The following is a 22,939-nucleotide window of genomic DNA, read 5'->3' on the forward strand; positions in this document are numbered from 1 at the left end:
GGACCTCTCCCCTGGAGTTGCATATTTAAGAGTTAAGCTCCAAGAATCTGCATTTTAAAGAATGTCCCTAAGCATATCTGCATGTTCCTGGCATACATCTCCATTGTGTTGGTAGCCACTGTTTCCCTCAGACTGGAGATCCTATGCCAAGGCTTGAGGCAGCAGGTGTGACTTGGGCTTGGCCAAGGCTTGAGGCAGCAGGTGTGACTTGGGCTTGTTGCAGAGTGAGCGCTGGGCCGGGCTGAGGGACACACAGGGCACACGGGACAAGGGTGGGTGGGTCAGGTGTTTCTGCCACCTGCTCCTTCCTTACCCCCCCCCAGGCCTGGGCATGGAAGGAGAACTTCCTGGAGGTGGGGACCCTGGAGCGCTACACGGTGGAGAGGACCAACTCGGGCAGTGGGGTGCTGTCCACGCTCACCATCAACAATGTCATGGAGGCAGACTTTCAGACGCATTACAATTGCACAGCTTGGAACAGCTTTGGGCCCGGCACAGCCATCATCCAGCTGGAAGAGCGAGGTGACCATGGCCAGGGTGCGGGGCAGCTGGGCGTTCTGCTCCCTCTTCTCTCCCCTGGCAGTCCTTATGGGGAGACAGCTCTCTCGGGGGCCTACCCTCCAGAGCCTGCGCTGGTGCTCAGCTGGGGAAAACCACCCCCTTTTTTAAACGTTCATTGAGCCTCCCCTCTGCGCCCGGCCCTGCGCAAGGGGCAGCAGGGATGGCGGTGCGCAAGACGCGGTCCCGGCCCTCGAGGGGGTTTTGGGTCAGTGGAGGAGCACACAGAGTGGGAGCAAAGGACTTCAGGTGGAGAAAATCAGAAGCTTCATGAAAGGGTGTACTACTACCCACCTCACGGGGTTGGCGTGGGGATGAAGTGAGAATATCTATAAAACACCAGGCTTGTGGTGCCCCACCTCTTCGAGAACCCTTCATCTGCTAGGAGGCACATGCTTCCTCCCTTAAGACGCTGCATGTCGAAGGAGGCACGGCCTTTGACTTTTTTGGAAGCTCTGACGAGGGACAGAAAGGCGGGGGCTCCCATCAGGTGTGCCTTAGCTGAGAGAGCCAGCGACGGGGTGGTGGGGAAGAACAGAGCGGAGGGAGTACGGCAGGTCCCAGCGAGGAGGGGAAGAACCTCCCGAGGGTCTGATCCGTCCAGGACTGCCAGGAAGGGAGAAGAAGCTGGAGGAGGCTCCCTGGGTCCTACTCAGCTCTGGGGAGCAAGGGAGCCAAGGAGAACTGTGCGAGCCCTGCGAGGGCGGGTGCTGGTGCCTCCCTGGCCATGGGGTGGGGGCAGGGAGGTGGTGAGAGGTGGGGACACTGGTGACAGGTCGGAGTTTGTGGAGACAGCTGACCTCAAAGGGCAGCCCAGCCCAGGAAGCCGAGGCCAAGCCTCGCAGGCAGGTGGGCTGCAGAGGGGAGGACGGGCCCCCAGGGACAGGGTCACGCTGTGTCACAGCTGCAGGGACGGGACACGGCCATGCTCCCAACCCTGATCAAGCCGAAGCTCAGGCCTAAACCCAGACACAATGCAGACCTTCCCCTCCAACTGCCCCTGACTTGAGCAAACACCGTTCGCGTCCGCGGATATCAGTGGAGCTCTGGCACCTGGCCTTCAGGTCCCTGTGAGCCACCAGCCTCACCCCAGCCTCTCCTTCCCTCTGAAGAGGTGCTGCCCGTGGGCATCATTGCCGGGGCCACCATCGGTTCGGGCGTCCTGCTCACATTCTTCTTCATCGCCTTGGTGTTCTTCCTCTACCGCCGCCGCAAAGGCAGTGAGTACGGGCCTCCCCCCGCGCGCGCGCACGTACAGCGCCCCCCCCCCGACAGGGCGCCCTCCCAGCAGCCGGACCGCCGCGTGCCCAGGGCTGGCCTGTAGCGGCTGGCAGAGCGCGTCCAGGCTGCCCTTCCCTGTCCAGGTCGCAAGGACGTGACCCTGAGGAAGCTGGACATCAAGGTGGAGACTGTGAACCGCGAGCCACTTACAATGCATTCAGACCGGGAGGATGATACAGCCAGCGTGTCCACTGCCACTCGGGTCATGAAGGCCATCTACTCGGTGAGGGTCCTGTTCCTCCTGGCCCACTCCCCTCTTCACGTTCTTGGGACCCGCCCCAGCTCTGCGAACCACCTTCTGTCTGTCTTCCCTGCCACACTCACGCCCAGGCTCACACGTGCTCACGTGTGTACGCACAGGCGCACAAATGCTCCTGCATGTACTCACATGCACGCACGCACACATCCACCCCAGGCTGATTCCCCTACAGCAGAAGACAGGCAGGTGGGGTCCCCCCATAGGCCCGCGCTTGGCCCCATCCTTACCCCCCACACACACACACAGTCAGACTTGGAAGCCCCTAGAAGTTTTCTGGTCCAACTGCCCCATAGCTCAGACGAGGAGACAGTCCCAGAGAGGGGCAGTGACACACCCAAGGTCACGTTGTGCGTCCACGACAAACCCGGTGCCAGGCCGGCTCTCCGGCCTCTCCCCACCCCCGGCGCCCCGGAGCCTCTCCTGGGCTGGGTTCAGACTCAGAGCTCCAGTGGGCCGGGGGCCCCAGACCCCTCCGGCGGCCCCAGGGCGTGGGGCGGGGCCGGCGCAGGATGAGGCCGGCAGGCCCTGACGCCCGCCCTGCGGCTCCGCAGTCCTTCAAGGACGACGTGGACCTGAAGCAGGACCTGCGCTGCGACGCCATGGACACGCGGGAGGAGTACGAGATGAAGGTGCGCGCGCGGGGCGGGCGAGGGCAGGCTGGGGAAGGGGGACGCGGGCTGCCAGCGGGACCCGGCAGGTGCACCACGGCCGCGCCTCCACTGCGCCCTTGCCCCTCGTCCGCAGGACCCCACCAACGGCTACTACAACGTGCGCGCCCACGAGGACCGGCCGGCATCGCGGGCCGTGCTCTACGCGGACTACCGCGCCCCCGGGCCCGCGCGCTTCGACGGGCGCCCGGCCTCGCGCCTCTCGCACTCGAGCGGCTACGCGCAGCTCAGCTCGTACAGCCGCGCCCCCGCGTCCGACTTCGGCCCCGAGCCCGCCGCCCCCGGGCCCGCAGCCCCCGCCGGCGCCGACTCCGCCGGCACGTTGTCCTATGAGAACTACGACAAGTTCAACCCGCACCCCTTCCCCGCGGCGGCGGGCTACCCCACCTACCGACTGGGCTACCCCCAGGCGCCGCCGTCCGGCCTGGAGCGGACCCCGTTCGAGGCGTACGACCCGATCGGCAAGTACGCCACGGCCACCCGCTTCTCCTACACCTCGCAGCACTCGGACTACGGGCAGCGATTCCAGCAGCGCATGCAGACTCACGTGTAGGCCTGGAGCCCGGCCGGGGCGCCTCTGCGGGGCAGAGGACGAGGCTCTCACAGCCGTTCCCTGATATTCAGGGGCGTTGCGCGTCGCTCCCGGCCCGGACCAGCCTTCCTCCGCCGCCGCCGCGGCTGCGGCAGGTGGGGAGCAGGTCTCCCGGAAACACCCCGTCCCGAGGATGGTGCTCTGTGCATGCCCCAGCCTCCTGGGCCTGCCCTTCCCTCTTCTTCGGGAGGACGTGTCTCTTCTGACCTGTGCTCTCGCCTGGCCCCAGCACGGGAACAGGGAAGCGAAGGTTGTGGAGAGCAGAGGGGGCACTTTTTAGCATTCCCATTCTGCCCCACCCCTTTGGTCTCCCCTAAGTGGACAGGGATGTGTGACGATGAGCAGGCGTTGGCCTAGGGGGACACGCAGTGGCGGGTGGGGGTGGCCCAGGCACAGATATGTGGAAACACATTTGCCTGGCCAGCCCCTCTGTCCTCTGCATTCACACCCCGGCAGCATCCTTCCTTCCGCGACTGCAGAAGGGACCTTGGATTGATTTTAGCTGTCCACAGAACAGCCCTGGCACTGAGTTCAGATCCGGCCCTCGTTCAGCTGGGATTAAAGGGCCAGCTGTCCTGGCTGCTCATCATGGACACCTGTCTGTCAGCAGAGGATCCAGATCCGCCCTTTCTCTGTCCTCTGTGCAGGGCCAGCCAGTTAGATCACGGGGTCCCCATGCAGAAAGGAACGGTGGGGGAACCATGTCCTGACTCACCAGCAGGAAGGCTGTGTGCTTAAAGCAGTTTCCAGAACCCCCTCTAGAGGAGCCCCTTCCCTCCTCAGCCTGCCCTGTATCCTGGCTTTAACTCTTGAGCCTGTCTGGGGAGTGGTGATGTGAGGGCCGGATGCTATAGGCTATTTTTCAAAGACAACAAAAAACAATGAAAACCTCATTTGGGGAGAAAAAAAAGCTGTAGGGAATCCCCAGCCCCAAGTCCCAGTGGGAAGGAAAGGGGGCACCTGCTCTCCTCCAGATTCCTAGCACCGTCCATTACTCTGAATTTCCAAGCACTTTGAATCCATTTTTAAACATTCAGGTGGTAAGACCTGTCCCTGATGGGCTCTGACAGGCTTAGGGAGGGGGCCTGGCTCTCAAGACTGCTTGTCCTGCCCACCAGCTGGTCGGGGAGGCTACCTTCCGGGGGCATGGGTGATAGGCTCTTCAGACAGGTTTTGGTTTGTTAAGTGTCTTTTTTTTTCTTGGACCAATCAAATTCCTTCTTCCACTTTCAGTGCCTTGAGTGTCCAGCTTTGGTTGACCGGCCCTGTGTGGGGGAACACAGGGGGTGGGTATTGCAAGCCCCAGACATGCCGTCAGGTGTTGCAGAGTTTCGGGGACGGCGGGTGAGGGGCCTGGAGAGGGAGGAAGGTGGCACGGAAGGGCACTGCAGGCAGTCACGCCCATGCTGTCCCCACACACACATTCCACATGGCCATTCTCAGCCGCCGCCTCTGACCAAAGAGAACTGTGCCCCCGCCCCAGCCTCCCCTTCTCCCGGCGGGTGGAGTCTCGGGGGCAATCCCCAGAACGCGCTTTGCCCTCTCTCCTGGTCACCACTCATTAGTCGTGTTTGCTTTAATGAGTTACATGGTCATCAGCCACGGACCATCACCACCCTTGCGGATGGGTCTGTGGGGTGACATTCCTCACCGTCCCTGCTCGTAAGGACCAGCTAATGCCCAGGGAGAAAGTAGCTCGGTTCCAGCCTGGCAGGCTGCCTCGGCGTCCCCTTCTGCAGCAACAGGGGCAAATCCTGGGTGTCCCTTGGGGGTGGGGGGGCATCGTCCAGGCTCCAGCTGCATTCCACCCCTACCCCTGGGAGCTGACCCCTCCCTACAGAGTCATTTTATGTGAGCCCCTGGAGAAGGTCTGGTAAGGGATGCGGGTTCCTGTGCAGATGAATTCACGCATACTCTGATTATCTTCGCAGAAACAGAAGCCATGCGTAATCCAAACAGTTAAAGTCTAAAGATGGTGATGGCTCTTTAAACAGGAATATTCCAAAAAATATTCATTTGTATTTGGGGTTTGGCTACATTCTGTTTCTTCCCTTTTATTAGTGCTGGGTCCATTCTGTTGAAATGATGAAGAGGAGGGGCCCAGGGTCAGTAGCTAACTCAGTTGACACTACAGGGACCATTAGCTTTCAGAAGCCTGTGGCCAGAGCTCCTTCTCTGCTCTCTGCTCTTTAACCCAGTAACCGGCCCCTCCTGGGTATGGAGCGTGCACAGTGCAAGGCACAGAGAGACCCCGGCGCCCCAGGCCCTCTCTGCCCTCTATTTGCACGCTGTTCATCTGATCACAATCGGAACCGGGGCCTGCCTGTTGGGCCAAATGGAATTGCTTTTCTGGGGAGTGGAAGGCACCCTTGAACGTAGTAGAGCTTTGCTGTTGGAGGCTGGGGCCCTCCAGCAGGGTGCCGAGAGTACTTGATGTGGTCACCTTGGTGATCCTGATCGCCTTTGATATTCTCATCTTAGTGAGAAGAGCGAGGCACTAGGGGTCAGGAGATCGGGGACGCCATCCTGAAGCTGCCATTGTGACCTTGGCCTAACCTCTTTACATTTACTGCCCCCGATTTTCTGGCCTTAAAAATAGGGGGAGGGTGGCACAACCCTAGAATTACTCGGCTCTTGCTGTATTCATTCGGTGAGGTGGGGGGCCCAGCCACCCCTGGTGAGGAGCTGGGAACAGGACGTGAGCAGGGAAGGGATGGGGGTGGTAGAAGGTTCTACTCTCTTGAAAAAAGCTTTCACTGTGGGCCTCTTGCTGGAAGTGTTGCGAATAAGTTTCCACTAGGTTCCCCTGGATGCCAAACGGCAACAAAGCATACCCTGAGCCTGGGTGAGATTGGCGTGCGCTTATCCTCTGACCATTGGGAATGGTCGCTCACATTGGGAGCCCGCTCGGAATTCTGCCCGTGTGGCAAAGGCGTCTGTGGCCAGGGCGGGGCAGGGAGACTCCTCCACTGGTGCCCTGGTTTCGGGCAGCTTTGACCGAGGGGGAACTGGGAGTAGCCACCATCCACGCTGTCCTCAGGAGCGCAGGGACGGCGCAGCCCTCTCACTGAGGAGGTGAACCTGCCGGCCAGGGTCTCCCGAGCCAGATGGTGAGGCGTGAGCACGGCTGACCCCTCTGTGAAGCAGTAGAGGGAAGTTTTGACGTGAACTCGACCTCGAAGAGGCTCTGGTGATTGTGGGTGAGCTGCAGTCTCTTCCCTCGTGGGGGTGCTCACACTGCATCTCGAATCCTGGATCCCTCTAAGCCCAGCCCCAGCGTCCTCGTGAGGTCAGGAAGGGGAGCCAGCAGGGATGGAGCGGTGCTCCCCCGAGCGCCGTGCCTGGGATGGAAAAGGTTGGCTTGACCCCCCATCTGCAGGCCCATCACTTTGAGGGCAGCATTCCAGGACTGAGCGCCCTGCCCCGGCCGTGGAAACCGAGGCTTCTCTACCACTCCAGTGTGTCCCCGGCGGGTCCCCGCCTTGCGCCTCTTGTCGGGGAATCACCTGAAAGGTGTTCGTGACGGCCCTGCCTGGTGGGACCAGTGAGGAGAGAGTCACGGGGCACTCCATAGACCGAGGGATGTAATTTGGAAAGGCATCTATTTTTGTGAAGAGGCTATAAAACTAGCATTTAAGTATCCCCCTCCCTTGTCCTGCCTTCCCCTGCCCTTCAGAATGGGGGGGTTGGGGGAGGTGCCCATTTTCTTGCATCACTGTGAGGGAGCTCCAGGCCCCGTCCCTGGAGAAGGCGTTGCTGTGCAGAAGTCACAGGCCATATGGGCGGCTCTGGTACAAGCCTGCCCTTAAAAATAATAACAGTAATAATAATAATAATAATAGTAGCTCCATTTGCATAGAACTACCACATTCCCGCCAGCCTCCTGCCCCTGCTCCTGGCTTTTCGTTTTGGCCACAACCACCAGCCTTTTCGAGGGTCGGTGGGCTGTGGGGCCTTCTACCTGTTTCTGGAGGTCAGACGCTGCCCCGGGAAGACCCCCCACTGGGGAGAGCACAGCCGAGCGCTGCCCGGAGGCCGGGCTGCACCAAGTCTGCCCGGAGGAGCCCTGGGGCCCCGGAAGTCACACTCTCCACCCCAGCCACCCTTGGGGTCACAGCCTCTACTTGGGGCTCCAGTTGAGTTTTCTCCTCCCAAACCCCAACAATAAATGGATCCAGGATGACAAGAGAAGAGAAAAAAATATATTATTTTTGTTAGGACAGACCATCGTAGGTTTTTAGCAATGTGTGTCTGTGTGTCCTCACGCCTTTTCCTATTCTGCCTGTTTTCATTTTCCTTTTTTTTAAATATTATGTACTATATTTTTAGTCTCAAACACACTATATATTATATATATTTAATTTTTTTATATATATAAATATAAATGTTTTAAAAAGCACCATGTTTTGTGTTATTTAAGGCATGAGCAGCTCTCGTTACTTAAAAGCTTGCCTGATTTGGGGTGAAATGGTCAAATTTGGGGAAAAGAGAGATTTTTGGGTTGAGATTGCAGAGAGGATCTATTTGTGTCCTCCAGGCGGTTACTTATATTTGTGGCTGTCTCAGGGCCCTGCGGCCAGGGAAGCCAGCAGCTGTGGGGGGGAGGGGGGCAAACAGCGGGAGGTCACCGCACCCTAAAGTTTGGTGCCAAATCCGATTATGGGGCAGGAAAGGGGGCGACTGACCCCGGGGTCCGGATCCCGAAGGAACTGGGAGAGGGTGGGAGCCAGATGGGTTGCATTTATTAAGATGCAGAGGTTTGGGTCCGCAGCGAAGTTCCCAAACCTGTGGCCTTCTGGTTCCGAGTGAGGAGGTGTGAGCGGGTGCTGTGGAGGCCCACACGGGCCATCCCGCTGAGAAATTTGAAATCCTGGAGTGTAGTGGCTTTCGCAAGGACTTCACTTTGGTCATTTGACAGGAGCGTTTGAGGATCACTGGGGGAAAAACGGCTGTTTTCAGATCATGTTTTTTGAAAGCTATAAATCATCAGAGAGATAAAAGGCTTTATTGTTTGCATCATCCACGTAACAGCCACGCAAACCAAAGCTGGTCCACGGTAGCCGTTCTGTGTGCAAGGGACACAGGACACAATCGGAGGCAGAGGTAGGGATGGGAGAGCTGAAAAATACTTTAGAGGTAATGTAACCCATTTCCAAGAAGGTTGGAGGTCACAGTCAGAGGCCCCGCTGACGGGCTGGTGCAGTGGGAGCCGTGGGGAGACGCCGTGTCCAGGACCAGGAGCCTGTCGGTGGCCTGAGGCTAGTCCCATGTGGGCGGGAATGAGAGGCTCAGGTGCAGGTGGACCTGGGGGCTGCAGCCAGGTGAGCTGAACCGGGGCAGGTAAAACCTGGCACGATAGTTGGGGGCCAGAAACAAACAGAATAGAGTAAAGAAAAAAAAAAAAAAACAGAGGAGAAAGAAGCAGGTGTGCAAACATGGAGACCCTGGTGAGTCCGTTAGGCCAAGCCGTGTGCGGTGGGTCCGCGTGGGAGGCACCTGCTTCCTCTGTGCATCCCCAAAGCCCAGCACGGGCCAGCAGGCTCTTGGGGACAAGCCTGTGAGCTGTAGAGGGCACCACTCTGCTCCTGACACAAGGGCACCACAGGAGCTTGTCCCGTGTTCTAGGCCTCTGCCTGTGACGGGGGCTCCAGCCACTCCCTTCAGTCACCCCCAGCTTGAGGACCAGTGGTAATTGCCAAGCCTGGCAGAGTTTGAAAAGCCACTTCCTCCTTGTGAAGTCCTCTGGCCCGAGGCACAGCCTCCTGTCTGCCCTTCCTCACCAAAGCCTGAAGTTTGGGTCCCCACTGATCTACATCCAGACCATCTTCCCAGAGGACGGGCTCATGCAACTCTCCCCGTCACTCCCCCAGCGTTTTTGCCGTTAGATGGAGTGCTGCCCTGGGGGCATGCCCCACTGCTCGCCCCCAGCCTCTGTGCTGAGGCCTCAGGTCTCCTTCTCTGCCTGGAATGCACCGGTCCTTTTGCCTCCTCATTTCCAGATTGTACTCATCTTTAGGGCCCAGCTCAAACGCCCTCTCCTCTAGGAAGCCCTGCCTGACTCATGATTGATTCACCTTCACTCCCTCCCGGGAAGTCCTGGGGCAGGTGAGCGGCATGGGGCTGATCTCATTTCCAGCTGTCTGCTCCGAGGGCAGGGTATTATAGGCAGGTTAGGCAGGTTATGACACATTAACACTGTCCTCTTAAAATAAGGGCACTTGAACACAGAGATCATGTATCATGTATTTTAGTATCCTAACCACCCGACAGAGTGCCTGGCATACAGTGGCTTCGTGTGTGCTGGAGGGATGTGGATGGGGAGAAGAAGAGGAAAGCCAGGAGCCCCGTGCACGCAGGGCACTGAGCTGGGGGGGGGGGGCACACCTCGAGGACCTGGTGTTTCATGAGGCAGGACAGCATGGTGACTCAAAGCATGGGCTCTCAAGTGAGTTTGCACAAGGTTGGACAGGGCCAATGCCCGCTGAAGTTGGGTCTCTCCGAGCCCCCTGGCTGTTGGACAAGGCCAACCTGACTCGTTTGGGCCAGGGTGCTATAAACAGAGGTGACTTGTCACTTGCAGACCAAAGCTCTTAATCGTTAGTGTGAGACCCTCCAGTTCTTCCTCTGCCTGGCCACAGGAGCTCATTTATTCCAGATGGTGCGGCTTCGTAAAGTGGGTCCCTCTCTGCCTGGGTCCCTGGGTGACTCCGCAAAGCCATGATGAACACGGAGTTTGAGGGGGAAATGGATCTTTGTTGAGTTCAGTTCATGAAAGTGTGGAGTTGCTTGTTACTGTGACACAGCACGGCCCACCCTGACGAACACGGACCTTCTCCGCTTGCTCCTGCCTGACCTCGGGTCTCTACATCCCGCTTTTCTCCTCCAGGCACTGACAATAGCTCCTCGCCCACACAAAGTGCCTAGCAGAGTTCCTAGCACATGACTACTGGGTAGATTTTGTTAGCCTGGAGAAAGGGGAGTGGTGGGTATCTGCCCCGGGGCCCTGGGCCCCTTTCCTTAGAGACATCCAGAGCCGGTGAAAAATTGCCCCCCAGCAGTGGCTCATGCCTCCACTATCCACCACCCCTGCCCCCTCTCCCCCGCAGGTCAGCACATTTTCTGACTACCTTTTCTTTGCAAACTGTGAGTGCTCAGTGGGAGGAGATACAGAAAACCCTTTGCAAATTGCTAAATGCTATTCAAATGCGAGTCAATTACCTTGGTCTATTGACACTGCAGCATCCTACCCAGACACACACCTTGCTGCCAGCAACGCCCCCCAGCTCCCACAGGCACACTGGATACTGACAGCTCTAGCAGTGACCTGATAGCAGGGGATGTGCCTGGCAGAGCCTATCTGGTCGGGCCCCCCGGGTTCTAAAACCAAAAGACCAGCTCTTTGCAAAGCCGGAACCTGGGGGAGGAGAAAGATCACTTCCTTACTTTTCCATTTCCTTACTCACTGTAATTAGCCGTACAGAGGCAGCCTCCCGGGGAGAGCAGAGCCATCAGCTTCCAGAATTGGACGGGGAGCTTTGTCTTTTCGTCTCCACATAATACTGCTCTCTTGGTAGTCGCCATGCAAACACATCCTGCATTCATTTGCAAACTGGGGAATAGTTCATATTTTGCGGCTCAGATGAATGCTCCAGCTCCCTGAAAGAGACACTGGTTGGGACTCTTCATTTCAGGCAGTGTCATGCCCACGCTCCTGGTCTGGAACCCCAGTCGTGCGTGTCTGGGAGATGACCAACACTGTGTTCTTCTTGGAGCCTTCTCTAAAATAGATGCCTAATGGGGTCACACACTCAAGAGTTGAGGGTACCTCCGGGACATCTGGCCCAACTATGGACCCAAAGCAGGAGGCCCTGTTTGGTCTCAGAGACAGGCTCTGCATCAAGACCCTCGAGCCTGGGAAGCAGGGGTGGCTTTTTACGGAGTCTGGACTTGGGGATCCAAATGCTGGGTCTTCCCCCTGGCTTCCCCAGGCACCAGCTCTATGCCTTTGGGAAAAATCATTTGACCCTTCCAGGCCTCGGTTTGCTCATTGATAAAAAAAATCATTCCTTCATTCATGCCAAAAATATTTATTGAACATTTGCCACGTGTCTGGTACTATTCCAGATCCTGGGGGTGCTGCAGGGCAGCACCGAGTGCCTGCAGTCATGGCGCTCACAGGACAATGATGGATGGCAGCAGGTGGAGGGGGAGGCAGAGCAGAGTACGCGGGTAGATGGCAGGGATGCTGGGAAGAGGGGGGTGGACAATAAGAGAAGAGGAAGGGTAAGCTCGGGGAAAGAATATGCTAGGCAGAGGGAAGAGCAATTGCAAAGGCCCCGAGGCAGAAAGGAGTGTTGGGTGTTCAAGGCCCAGCTGAGGGTGTCCTGAGAGGTGGTAGCCAATCCTGTCAGAAAGGCAACTGGAACAGATCTTGGGAGGACTTGCAGGCCATTGAAAAGGACTTTGGGAAAATGTAGTAAGTCAAGCCATATGAAACTGCTATTTTTCTAGGTCAGAAATGGTTGAACATCAGCAATTTTATATGGTTCAACCTAATAGATGTAAATGTGCAGTGTTGCTAATTTATTATCACCACTTTAAAAAACAGCCTTTTCTATTATTTTGGCAGGATTAATTGGAAGACATGGCTTCCTTCTATTAAGCATGAATCTTCCTCCTTGCAATTTTCACCCAGTGGCTATAATCCAGTCTCCGGGGCATTGCTGTCTGGGGAACCGGCCCCCCTTCCCCACGTGGCCCTTTTGATATTGAGCTGTGCAGTTGTTGCCATGACGTCATGTCTCTTTAGAGACACCTCTGTCCTGAGTTAGATATTTCTGATTCTGCAAACCCTTTCTTTTGCGACGTGGTTCCCTGACTGCCTCCTCTCCCGCGCCGTGCCTGCAGGGTGAGTTCTGAACAATCCTAGGAAGGCAGTGTTTCCTGCTGCACCCCACCAATCGGGGAGAGTTCCGTACGCCACCCCGCTAAGGTTCTCTGCGTTCCCTCACCTCCTCGTTTTCAGTAAATACACTGCCTTCTGGCTCTTCCCCAGGAGGGAATGGTGGTCCCGTCACTTCCCAAAGGCCCTGAGACCATCATGTCCACTGCAGTGGGAGAATGTGCCAGATTCTCAGGTAGAAACCCCTAGGAAACAGAGTAAGAGGGCTGCCCATGTCCTGCAGCTCAGCCATGGCCAAGCCCAGCACCACAACCTCAGTTCTCCGGAGTGTCCTGAGACCTGGAATGTCCTGTGCCGTGGGCCTACTTGGAACTTTTCAGTAGGATGGCGGGCATCACAATGTCCCAGACCTGGCTGTCAGGATCCAGGTCTGTTTGCACCCTGGTTTGAGCATCAGGAGATAAGGATTCTAGTCCAACCTCCATCTATTAGTCATGTGACCTTGGACAAATCACTGACACTTTCTGAGTCTCAGTTTCTTTCTTTCTTTCTTTTTTTTTAAGATTTTATTTGTTTATCTGAGAGAGAGAGCAAGAGCTGGGTGGCGGGGGGAGGAGGCAGAGGGAGAGGGAGACGCAGGCTCCATGCGGAGCTGGACCCAGGACCCTGGGATCATGACCTGAGCCAGAGGCAGACGCCTCACTGACTGAGCCTCCCAGGCGCCCTGAGTCTTAGTTTTCTTAACCACGAAAGGGGGGTAACGACCTACTTCCTGAGCTGGAGGGAGACCTCGTGCAGTTGGGTATTAAATGAGCCTGTGTCCCAAATTCCACCACAGCCTCCAGCGCCCTCCCCAGCCCTGCGGCCCCTCAGCGCTGCCCCGCCCCCGCAGTGGCTAAGCAGCCTCCCCACGTCCCTGCCTGTGCCCCAGAATCAGTCCCCCACAGCAGACATTCTCTGAGGGGTTGTTAGCGCCTTGCAGAAATGCACCTGATCTTCATTCCACCACCAAGGCCAGAAAATTGGACTTCCACTAAAATAGCACAACCGAAGGAAACCTCTTGAAGTGTAAACGACACCCCATCACTCCTTTGCTTCAGGCCTCACGCCTTCCCATCCCGGGTGGGATACAGTCCACACTCCTGGCGGGTCCCCTGGGCCCTACCCCTTGCTACCCTTGTCACTTCTTCCGACTGACCTCCTTGCTCGCAGGGACGTTCTGTCCCCGAGTGAAATGCTGGACCCCTTCCTTCAGTGAAACCACCACGGTTTTGGGGATGCTTAGGGAGGGGAAGAAGCTAACGCATATTAAGTAAACGTGCCAGGCATTTCATACATGTGATTGCATGCAACGTTCAGAGGAATGGGCCCCTGGAGCCAGACCTTTAAGGGAACACCCCTCCTCCACGCACAGAGAAGAGCTCTGCACACGAGCCCCAGAAGCCTCTGGCCTCAGAGCACCCCGGGGCTCCAGCTCTCTTTCTAATAACCTAAAGGCTATTAACAGTCTCTTCAGTTATTAAAACCATTTTTTGATGCCTATCCCTTTGGTCCTGGCTACATGCCACGAAAAGAAGTTGGCACCCCAGATTCCCCTTTGAAAGGGCAGCCCTTCCCCAGGCTAGGAAAAGAGGCGAGACCTCATTGCTCAGGCACCGCCCCGTTCTCACAGGAGGACCCGGACCCTGGCCCTGGAAACAGGTGCTTCCCGGATTTAAAATCTCCCTGCGGGTAAAAGCACCTCAAGGCATGCGTAGAAACACTTGTGTTCTGGAGGGTTGAGGAGAAAAGTCTCGTGTTTGGGCTCAGGCCCACGGGCTGGTTGCAGGGGTCCGATTCTGGGACCCGAGGTCTGTCAACGATGCTGACACTCCCCGAGGGCACCTTCACCTCTTTTATCTGTAAGAAATCGGGAATATCTGGGTGCCTGTGTGGCTCAGTCGGTTAAACGCTGCCTTCAGCTCAGGTCGTGATCTCAGGGTCCTGGGATCGAGCCCCGCATCGGGCTCCCTGCTCACTGGGGAGTCTGCTTCTCCCTCTCCCTCTGCCTGCTCCCCCTGCGTGGGGTCTCTCTGTCACATAAATAAATAAAATCTTAAAAAAAAAAAAGAAATCGGGGAACATATATGACCAGAACGGCATCTGGACCGCTGATCTCCGATCCTTCTAGCAGCTAACGTCTTGGGGTGCAAGATTCTGAGGTCGCGGCCACAGGGCAACCTGGATTTTCAGGAGCAGACGCTTTCAAACGCTCTGCACCAGCTTCTGTGTCTGCAACAGTCTTGGCAAATCAGTGGCAGGAGCCAGGGTCTGGGTTTTGGGACCCTAAGGCCTTCCCACCGCAGCTAGTTCCCTCATACTGGACGCTGACTCAGTGCAGCGTCTCGGACTCCTTCTAGGCCTCCAGCACCCGAGAGAAAAAGGAGGCTTGCCTTCCTCTTATTTAGACTCAAATGAGGATTCACCTCCTCCAGGAAGCCCTCCACCCACCACGCCCCATTAAGTGCCCTTCCTTGGTGGTGTCATTTGTGCCTGTCAGTGTATGCCCAGCGCAGCTTACCACGGTCTGGACATTTGGAAGAGGAGCGTCTTTCTTTCTGCAATAAGGTGCCCTCCGGCCAGTGCCCGAGCTCGGCCCTCCAGTCAGACTCGAGCACACTACAGTCTGCTTCTGTTCCTGCCAAGACTCCCAAACACACCGTGCCCCGGTCATCAAGCCCAGTGGTCACTTTTCAGCTACTCTGTTATGGGATCATTTTTTAAACAAAGGTTGGATTGTGACTTCATACAAATATAAAGTGGACACATGTCAAACATTGTATTTAACCCATGCATTAATGACAGATCCAGTAAGGCATCTCAGCAGGTTCAAGGGAAGATCCAGAAGGCCACATTACATGGGCCAGCCAGGGATTCTGCCATGAATTTGCAAACCTGGCCTGTGCACAAAGCACCAACCCACCGGGTGCAGCGCGTCTGAGTGTCCGTGGACGGGACCTGTGCACTACAGTTTTCTACAATTGATGGGACTATAAAGGAGCAGAGAGACACTGAAAGGCAGAGGTAACCTTGGCAGGTAAGGCAGGACATGCAATGAACTCTTTTGTCCTTCTAGGAGTCTGTCCTGCCACTTCCTTGACCTGTCGGCAGCACTGAGCACGGGGATCCCCTCCTTCCGCCCTGTAGCGTGGCTCAGATTCCCCCCATCTCTCTGACCACTCCTCAGAGGGGGGCTCTCCTTCTTCCACCTGCCCCTGACCTCTAGGCATTCTCCAGGCTCTTGTCCGGGGCCCCCTCCTCCCTGGACCCACACCACCGAGGGACATCCCATCAACTCTCTTGTCTCTAAGGCTCCAGCCTTAGGCTGGTGACTCAGGGAGTTCTGTGGCCGGCTACCTCCGTTTGTCTCTGTCTTCCCCAGCACCGAAGCACAGCATGCCCTTCCTGCAGAACCCACCTTTCCTTCCCCGAAGGGGCCGACGCCAACACCTCGGGAGCCAGGCTTGAGTCTCTGCCCTTCCTCACCTTCCCGGATCCACCACCCAGACCGGCTGATTCTGCCGCCCTCCCTCACGCTCCGGCCTGGCTTCTCCTCTCCCTTCCATTCCTCTGCTCTGGTTTTTGGCTTTCTTCACTGTTTTCTGTATTAATGCAACAGCCTCTGATCCGATATTCCCGTCTCCAGCCTGACCCCATCTAAACCACACTTGAATCTGCTGCGGGAATAATCCTTCTCAAGTGCAAATCTGATGTGATACGCTTGTCCCTGAAGTCATTCCATGGCTCCCTGTCCAGGTCGGGACAAAATTAAGCCCATTAGTAACTTGCTTAAGGGCCTCCGTGACCTGACCCCGTCTTTCCGGCCTCATGTCTCGCTGAGTCCCTTCCTGAGGTTTAAGGATATCACCTGTGAGTCTACTTTACGTTCCCGGGAATGAGGCATGTGCCATTTCTTGCCTCCTTGGAACAGGTGGGTCTCTCATCGGAACGGAGTCCATCCCCTTTTACCTTGTCCTGGCTAACTCCTGGTCGTCGTACAAACGCGTACTGGGCTCTGCCTCCTCCCTGAAGGTGTTGTCCCTACCTGCTCCTGTCTAATTACAAGCTCTGCCTAGGGGTTCCTTCCCGGGGCTTCCATCTCTGCACTCAGGGTCACAGACACGCTTGTGGCCGTTGCCTTATCACAGGAAAAGCTGGTGGCTCCCTGCTTTTCTCTTTCTATGCACTTGGCATGCTGGGTGCGCTCTCTCTCTCTCTCTCTGTCAGGAGACTGGAAGCCCCTTGCAGGCAGGGATCGGGCTCAGTATATACTCCTTCCCCCGCTCAGCATCCTCTTCCTGCACAGTGCCCAGGGGTGGCTAGCCTCCCAAGGGAGAGCACCTGTGTGTAGCCCTTCCCCTTCCAGGTAGAATCTCCAGGAGAGCAGGAGATGCGGGAAGCCAGCAGTGAGTGGAGGGGAAGGACGTGTGACGGACTGGCGACCCCGGCCTCTGGTTTCATCGTTTAAACCCACTCAGTCCTTCAGCACGGGACTCTGCTAAGTCTCTGGAAGTGTGGAGACACGTAAATGATGGTTTCTGTCCTTCGGGGACGTGCCGTCCAAGAGCGGAGACCTACCTGTCAGCAAATCCGTGGACTTGCGAGGTGATCTCTAAACCCTAGGAATCTGAACATAGTGCTGCTTTAGCAAGAAGAGAAAGCCATTACTTGTAACTGTTGAGGGTTCAAAGCGAGGACAATGTAACCTCTGAGCGGGGACGTGAAGGATGAGAAAGGCAGCCTACTTTTTCCCGGGGAAAGAAGGCATCCAGGCAAGGTTCCCAGCGCTTGGCATGGTTTTCCTGGAATAAGTCGGTCACCCACTTGTGTGTGGACTGGGTGTGGGGGCAGGGACGGGCTGCCCGGTGTTCCAGGCAGGCTGAGGTGCTCCTGCCCCCGCCCCCGTGGGCACCCAGGCTCCGGCAGGGGCTCCAGGCGCGGGACTGCAGCCTCCTCTCCACGTCTGGTTTATTACGCACGAGGCAGGCAATTTGCCTCCCGCCCTGGGGACCCATCTCGGACGCAAGAAGGTAGTTTGCTCTCTGCAATGGTTTGTGCTGGAGTGTGGCGAGGCGGGCAGGCAGGGCGGGCGTGAGGGCTGGGGCTGCACGAAGGGGCCCGGGGGCTCCGCGGCCCACCCTGCCCTTCCTCTTCTGCAGCTTGCTTCCTTTCCCCCGCTGCCCTCTGTCCTTCTGCTCCACGTTCTTGACCCTAGTGGTTCTTTCTCCCAACACCCTCTTTTTAGTGCTGGGACGGGGTGGGGCGGGAGGGGGCGTACGGATGACAGCAACCGTCCCCTCCCTGCGGGGACTCAGCCTCTGGGGACCCTGGCTCACTCCCCCCCACCCCAGGCCATCTCTGTCCCTCCTTCTCCCTCACAATCTGTTCCCTCGCGGACCCTAACCTTCATCCCTATGCCCACGGGAAGACACCCCCAGGATCCTCCAGGATCCTCCTGTCATTTCCAGGTGACGAAACATCCACACAGATCCCAAGGATGTGCACCTGCCTCACCGGAGGGCTTGCCCACAGCCTTCTCGTTCACCAGAGGCGCTTCCCTCGTGAAGCCCAGACCTTGCCAGGCAGGGGTCTCCTGGGGTGAGCGCCTTGGGGTGAGGGATGTCGGATCCACCAGTGACTGTGGCTGGGTTGGTGAGTTTCTGCACGCACTCAGAAGAAAGCTGGCAGGGGTCTGTTCTGCGGTCCCCACACACAAACCACCCCTGCGGTCACCCCCGCCCTGCCCTACGCCATTGGCACCCTCGGGCCAGGCTGCGGACCTTGCATCCAGGCGTCTGTCCGCACAGCACAGCCGAGGGTGAGTGCAGCAGCGCGGGCCGAGCTGTTCCTAGTCCGGCGAGTGAGCTGCGTGTTTGGGGTGCCTCCCTTCCCCTCTGGGCCTTCCTTCTCCCCGCTGTAAAGTAAGGAGGTTGCCTTGGGTGGACTCGGAGGTCCTACAGGCCTGTTACGATGTGAGGGTAGAGGCTATCCCAGAATATCCCAGGCAGGGAGCGTCCCCTGTGCTCATGGACTCGGGAGGGCTCCCGTCGAAGGCGGCCCATGCGTAGCAGAGCCGAGCGAGGAGTGGCTGGGGAGAGCAAGGGGCAGCAGGAGTGACTTGGGGCCTGTGTGCCACAGGAGCAGGGCAGACACGGAGCTGGAGACAAATGCAGCCGCAAGCAAGAGTGTGGGGTGGGACGGTTAGGGTGGGGCGGGGGGCCCTGAAATCCTCAGGCAATGTCCTTGGGGAGCAAGGGAGGCAAGAGAGGAGCCAGAGGAGCCCGAAGGGCCCCCACAGGCAGGGCGAGGAGAGCGAGAGAAGTGCCCGGGCCAGGACCTGACCCGGGGCCATGGCCTGGGCCCCTCCGGGACACGTCTTGGGGTGTTGTGGGGACCTGGACCTGCCTGAATCTCCTCTGAGCCTCTGGCATCGGAGAGCCCTGTGTCTGGGTTTTGCTGAACTTCCCAATAACGTAGGGGCACCTCCTCCCAAGAACCTGTGGGTTTATGGTCGAGGCAGCCCCGCTCCTTCTCAGGAAGGGAAAGGTGGCTCCTCAGTGAAAGGCCGGGACGTGTGTGCCCCAAGAGGTCTGTGTCACAGTGGGGATGCACACATGCCGGGGCGGGAAGGTATCACCGGGGTTGCTGCTGAGGCCGAGGGCGTCTTGGGTGCACTTGCCAGGGCTCAGCCACTGCTCAGGGAAAGAAGGAGGAGCCAAGGGAAGGCAGAGAACCCGGAGGAGGTGAGTGATACCCACAGAGCCAGCCAGGCGGGAGGTGGCAGGAGGATGAATCGGCCTGACAGGGAGGAGGAAGCTTTCCTCAGCTACAGATCTCAGGGAAGAGAACAAAGGGGCCGCCGGAGGCAGAGGAGGCTGAGCAGAAGCCAGCCAGACAGGGAGGAGGCTGGAGGGGAGGGCAGGCAGGAGAATGGCAGAGCCCGCCGAGATGGGTCCAGAGAGCGGAGGCCAGGTCCCTGGTGTGGGTGGGGACCTGCTCGGGGCCCCCGTGGGGCCGGCCCAGGCGGGGAGCGGATACCACCGACCGCAGGTGCTTTCACCATGGCTCTGAGGGGAGCTGCTCATCTGGGCCGAGGCAAGAACCAGCAAGAGGCAGAGGTGCACCACACAGATGCGACGAGAGGGGCCGAGGAAAGCTCGGCCCGGGACAGAGCTGCTGATCCCAGAAGCCCCTCACCGCAGCTCCCCGGGCCCCTCAGTGGAGGACGGGGGTTCCCCCTGCCTCGGTGGGCCCACAGAGGACCCTTCCTATTCGGCTCTCTGAGGATACAGGCCAAACCAGATCACGTCCAGTGCCAGACTGCTGTGTGCCCAATAAGTACCCCGCAGACAAAGCCCCGGATGCAGGGTGTGCCCTGCTCCAAGCAAGACCCTCTGGGGAACACAGTACTTTCCCATCCTATTGATGAGGACGACGAGGCTCTCCTTCAGCTCCGGGAGGATTTAAAACTGAGGTCGGAGCATCCCTTGGCTGGAGCAGTCTGTTTTTCTTTAAAAAAAAAAAAAAGCTTAATACGTTTATCTGTTTGATTTGTTTTTATTAGATTCCATGCTGGTCCACATAAAATAATTATAAATTCAAGATTACAGTGAAAATCACTACCATTTTAATATAAAAAAACAGTGTAGGAGGTTCGTAGGCTATATATACTGTCTCCCGTATTTCTCCTGGGAACATTAAAAAAATCCTGTCATGCAATAGAAAAGGTTTTAATCGGAAAGAGAAGGAAAGACATGAAGAGGTGGGAGTGGGGAGCGTGGGGAGCGTGGGGTGGAGCCTCGGAGGCCAGAGAGCCCCCGGGAGGGACTGGGGCTCCCATCAGCTCTGGAGCCGAGCCCAGCAGCGTCGGGCCCCTCTAGGCTCTGGGGGTGCAGCAGAGAACCCCGAGTCGGCTCCCCACAGCCCCAGGGTCTGGCTTCCGGCCTCCCACAGAGCCGCCGGGTTTGGGCCTGCATGGGAGCCCCTGTCCCTGTCTGTCACCCTGTTAAGAGAGCCACTCCCGGATCCAGAAGCTCGGCTGTGTTTGTCAGGGCCCCTTTGTACTCCCCCCTCCACCGCATGTAGGTGAATAAGGGGCCACTGGCCAGGCCTCCCCCTCCTGAGCTCCCTGCCCGCACCCCTCCCAGCACACACGGTGGGAGAACGGATTGGCAGCCACATTTATCTTGGCGTAATTATCTGTCAGATACATCGGGGAAGCCTCAGCCACCCCCAACCACGCCGGAGAATGAATCACACAAGCACACAGACTCGGGGCCGCGCCGTCTCGCCCTCGGCTCCAGGGGCTCAGCCGGGCCAGCCCCGGCCTGCCGGCCTGCCTGCGTCCGCCCCATGTCCTGGCGGGACACTGACCGCCTCCTTCCAGCCTGAGCTCCTCGCTGGGCAGGACAGGGAGCTCCATCCGGCCTTTAGAGGTCATGGATGCCAAGAACGAAAGCAAACAGCATTCTTGGTGGTTTCTGACGACAGCGTTGCAGGTGGGAGGGAGGCCTTAGGATTTGCCCGTCTCTCCTGACACGGACGGCCATGTAACTCCAGATGCCGTGTGCTGGGTCCCTGTGTGCCACAGCGAGGTTGGCCACTTCTCAGGATCTAGCCAGCAGGTCTAGGACCGTGTGAGGCCCTTCAAACGGGTGCTTGCCTCGAGGCCCACGAGGGAGCCCCGTGGAATCGGCGTTTGTGCTCACCGTGGAGATGAGCACACAGCTGGCTGGCGTCCCACCAGAGCCCAGCTCTGCACCTGCCGGGAACATGAGGCCCCAGGCGAGCAGGGCCTGGTCACTTCTGGGTGAGCCTTGGCGTCTCCCTCTTTAAAGTGTGCATGGTCTGTTCATGTCCGAATCCTTGTGGGGATGTAATGGGCTAGCAAGTCTTGGTACATGTAGGGGCTCAGGAAAAGAGGCGCATCCCCCTTTAGCCTCTCCCCCGTGTCTCTCTGTGCACAGGGGGCGCGGAGCCGAGAGCCTGGCTAGACACCGACGCCCAAGACTTTCTGTGCCCAGGACCCTTTTGGCAGTCTGCTGAAGTCTATGGACTCCTTCTCACTGTTGGGTAACAAGAATCCCTTGGGCTTGGTGGCAGGAGGGAGCTGGCCTCAGAGGAGTGGTGGCAGCTCCTTCGAGTTGGAGAGAGAGGTTGGCTTGCATTCAGGCCCTTCCAGCCAGACCAAGAGTCCACCTGACATGAGACAGATCAACAGGAAAAAATCAAATTTGATAGCATATATATGGGGAATCCACACAGACGTGGAAATTTCAAAGACCATCAGGCAAAATGAGGTATCTCTGTCATCCCGAACTAAGGAGAAGGGGGCAAGGGGTCTGGGACTTCAGAGGGAAGGAGTGTGATTCACCGGGCAATGCGGAGAAGAGCAGATGTTTGGTGATTAGGTGTTTGCCCTGCCGTGCAGATGGGTCATGCAGATAAAATTCGTCTCTGCTAGTAACCCTTATTCTGGGAAAGACCCCCAATTTAGATTCTTCTGTGTGGTTAAGGGAGGGCAAAATTTCTCTTGAGCCCACAGGGTCTTGATTGCCCTCGGGTCAAAATAGTCCATATGCCAAAGTGGCCCACTTCGGGGCAGCCTGTCCTTGACTCCTACACCACGGTGTTGTCACACGTGTGAACAGAGATATGTCAGATTGCAAAGAAGCCAATTTTACTGAGAAACCGTTATTGAAAGAATCAAAGCCAACAAATTCATGATGTAGTAATCTACCACCTTCTCCAATGATGCATTCAATGACCAGATCTAGCAACAGATCTGAAAACTACCATAATTTCTGAGATGGAATGAGGGTGAAGGATATTTCAGGAGGCCTGCAGCCACAGATAGATTATGAATGCACCTTGGTTTCTATTGGTGACAGAAGCCCAGGTATTGCCAACAGTACTTGGGTTTGTGGTAGAGAAATCCTGAATTCATTTAGAGTTAGTGAATATATGTCCCCTCACCCAAGTCCCCGGACCCTACAAAACCCACCCATGCATCTCAGGTTAAGAGTAGAAGCAATTGGCTGCAGTACACATTCGTGTGAATTAAGACGAGCAGAGGGTCTACCCACGAGGGCTTTCTGGGACGTACAGGTGTCTTTATGAGCAGGCAGCCAAGAACCGGGGCGGTAGAACGACCCACCTGAGCACCTGAAGGAGTGGGCAGCAGAAGCAGAGCTCCCACTCCTCGGTGCCCCTGCTCTGCCCCCAGGTGATCTCCACCTCGCTGTGGGCCCCCTTGCCCTCTGCCCTCCTCTCTTGAGGAAAACACGGCCCCCTTTGTCCTCCACACTGCATTATTCTGCGTGGTTCTGTGTGGCTCCTTGTGGCTCCATGTGGCTCATGGGTGCACAGGACTCTGCTTGCTAGGGCTTGGGCTTGGTGGCAGGAGGGAGCTGGCCTCAGAGGAGTGGTGGCAGCTCCTTCGAGTTGGAGAGAGAGGTTGGCTTGCATTCAGGCAGGACCGGGAAAAGTCATTGGCACTTACTGGGGCTGAGGAAGTGGGGGTCAGAAGCTGTGGGCTCTCCATCAGCAGGCTGGATAAAGGGACGCACCCACGGAACTCCCTGGGAGCTGAGGTGGAGGGGCTCCCTCAGCCCCCGGTCTTAGGGGGCCCACAGAGGAAA

At 57.4% G+C, this 22,939-nt stretch overlaps 1 protein-coding gene across 2 annotated transcripts in view; it reads left to right on the top strand.

The window, feature by feature from the left end:
* KIRREL1 (kirre like nephrin family adhesion molecule 1) overlaps positions 1-7,693 on the top strand; it is an 89,671-nt gene extending 81,978 nt beyond the window's left edge. For both annotated transcript variants that reach the window (XM_088016709.1, XM_088016710.1), the window contains exons 11-15: positions 324-522; positions 1,671-1,778; positions 1,923-2,062; positions 2,650-2,727; positions 2,843-7,693. In XM_088016709.1, coding sequence (XP_087872835.1) covers positions 324-522; positions 1,671-1,778; positions 1,923-2,062; positions 2,650-2,727; positions 2,843-3,319 — 1,002 coding nt within the window. In that variant the 3' untranslated portion in view covers positions 3,320-7,693. The remainder of the gene's footprint in view (positions 1-323; positions 523-1,670; positions 1,779-1,922; positions 2,063-2,649; positions 2,728-2,842) is intronic.
* Positions 7,694-22,939: the final 15,246 nt, after the last annotated feature.

Source organism: Eumetopias jubatus, unplaced genomic scaffold (genome assembly GCF_037043125.1).
Source record: "Eumetopias jubatus isolate StellerSeaLion01/CBP00866 unplaced genomic scaffold, mEumJub1_p1.0 scaffold_12, whole genome shotgun sequence".
NCBI lineage: Eukaryota > Metazoa > Chordata > Mammalia > Carnivora > Otariidae > Eumetopias > Eumetopias jubatus.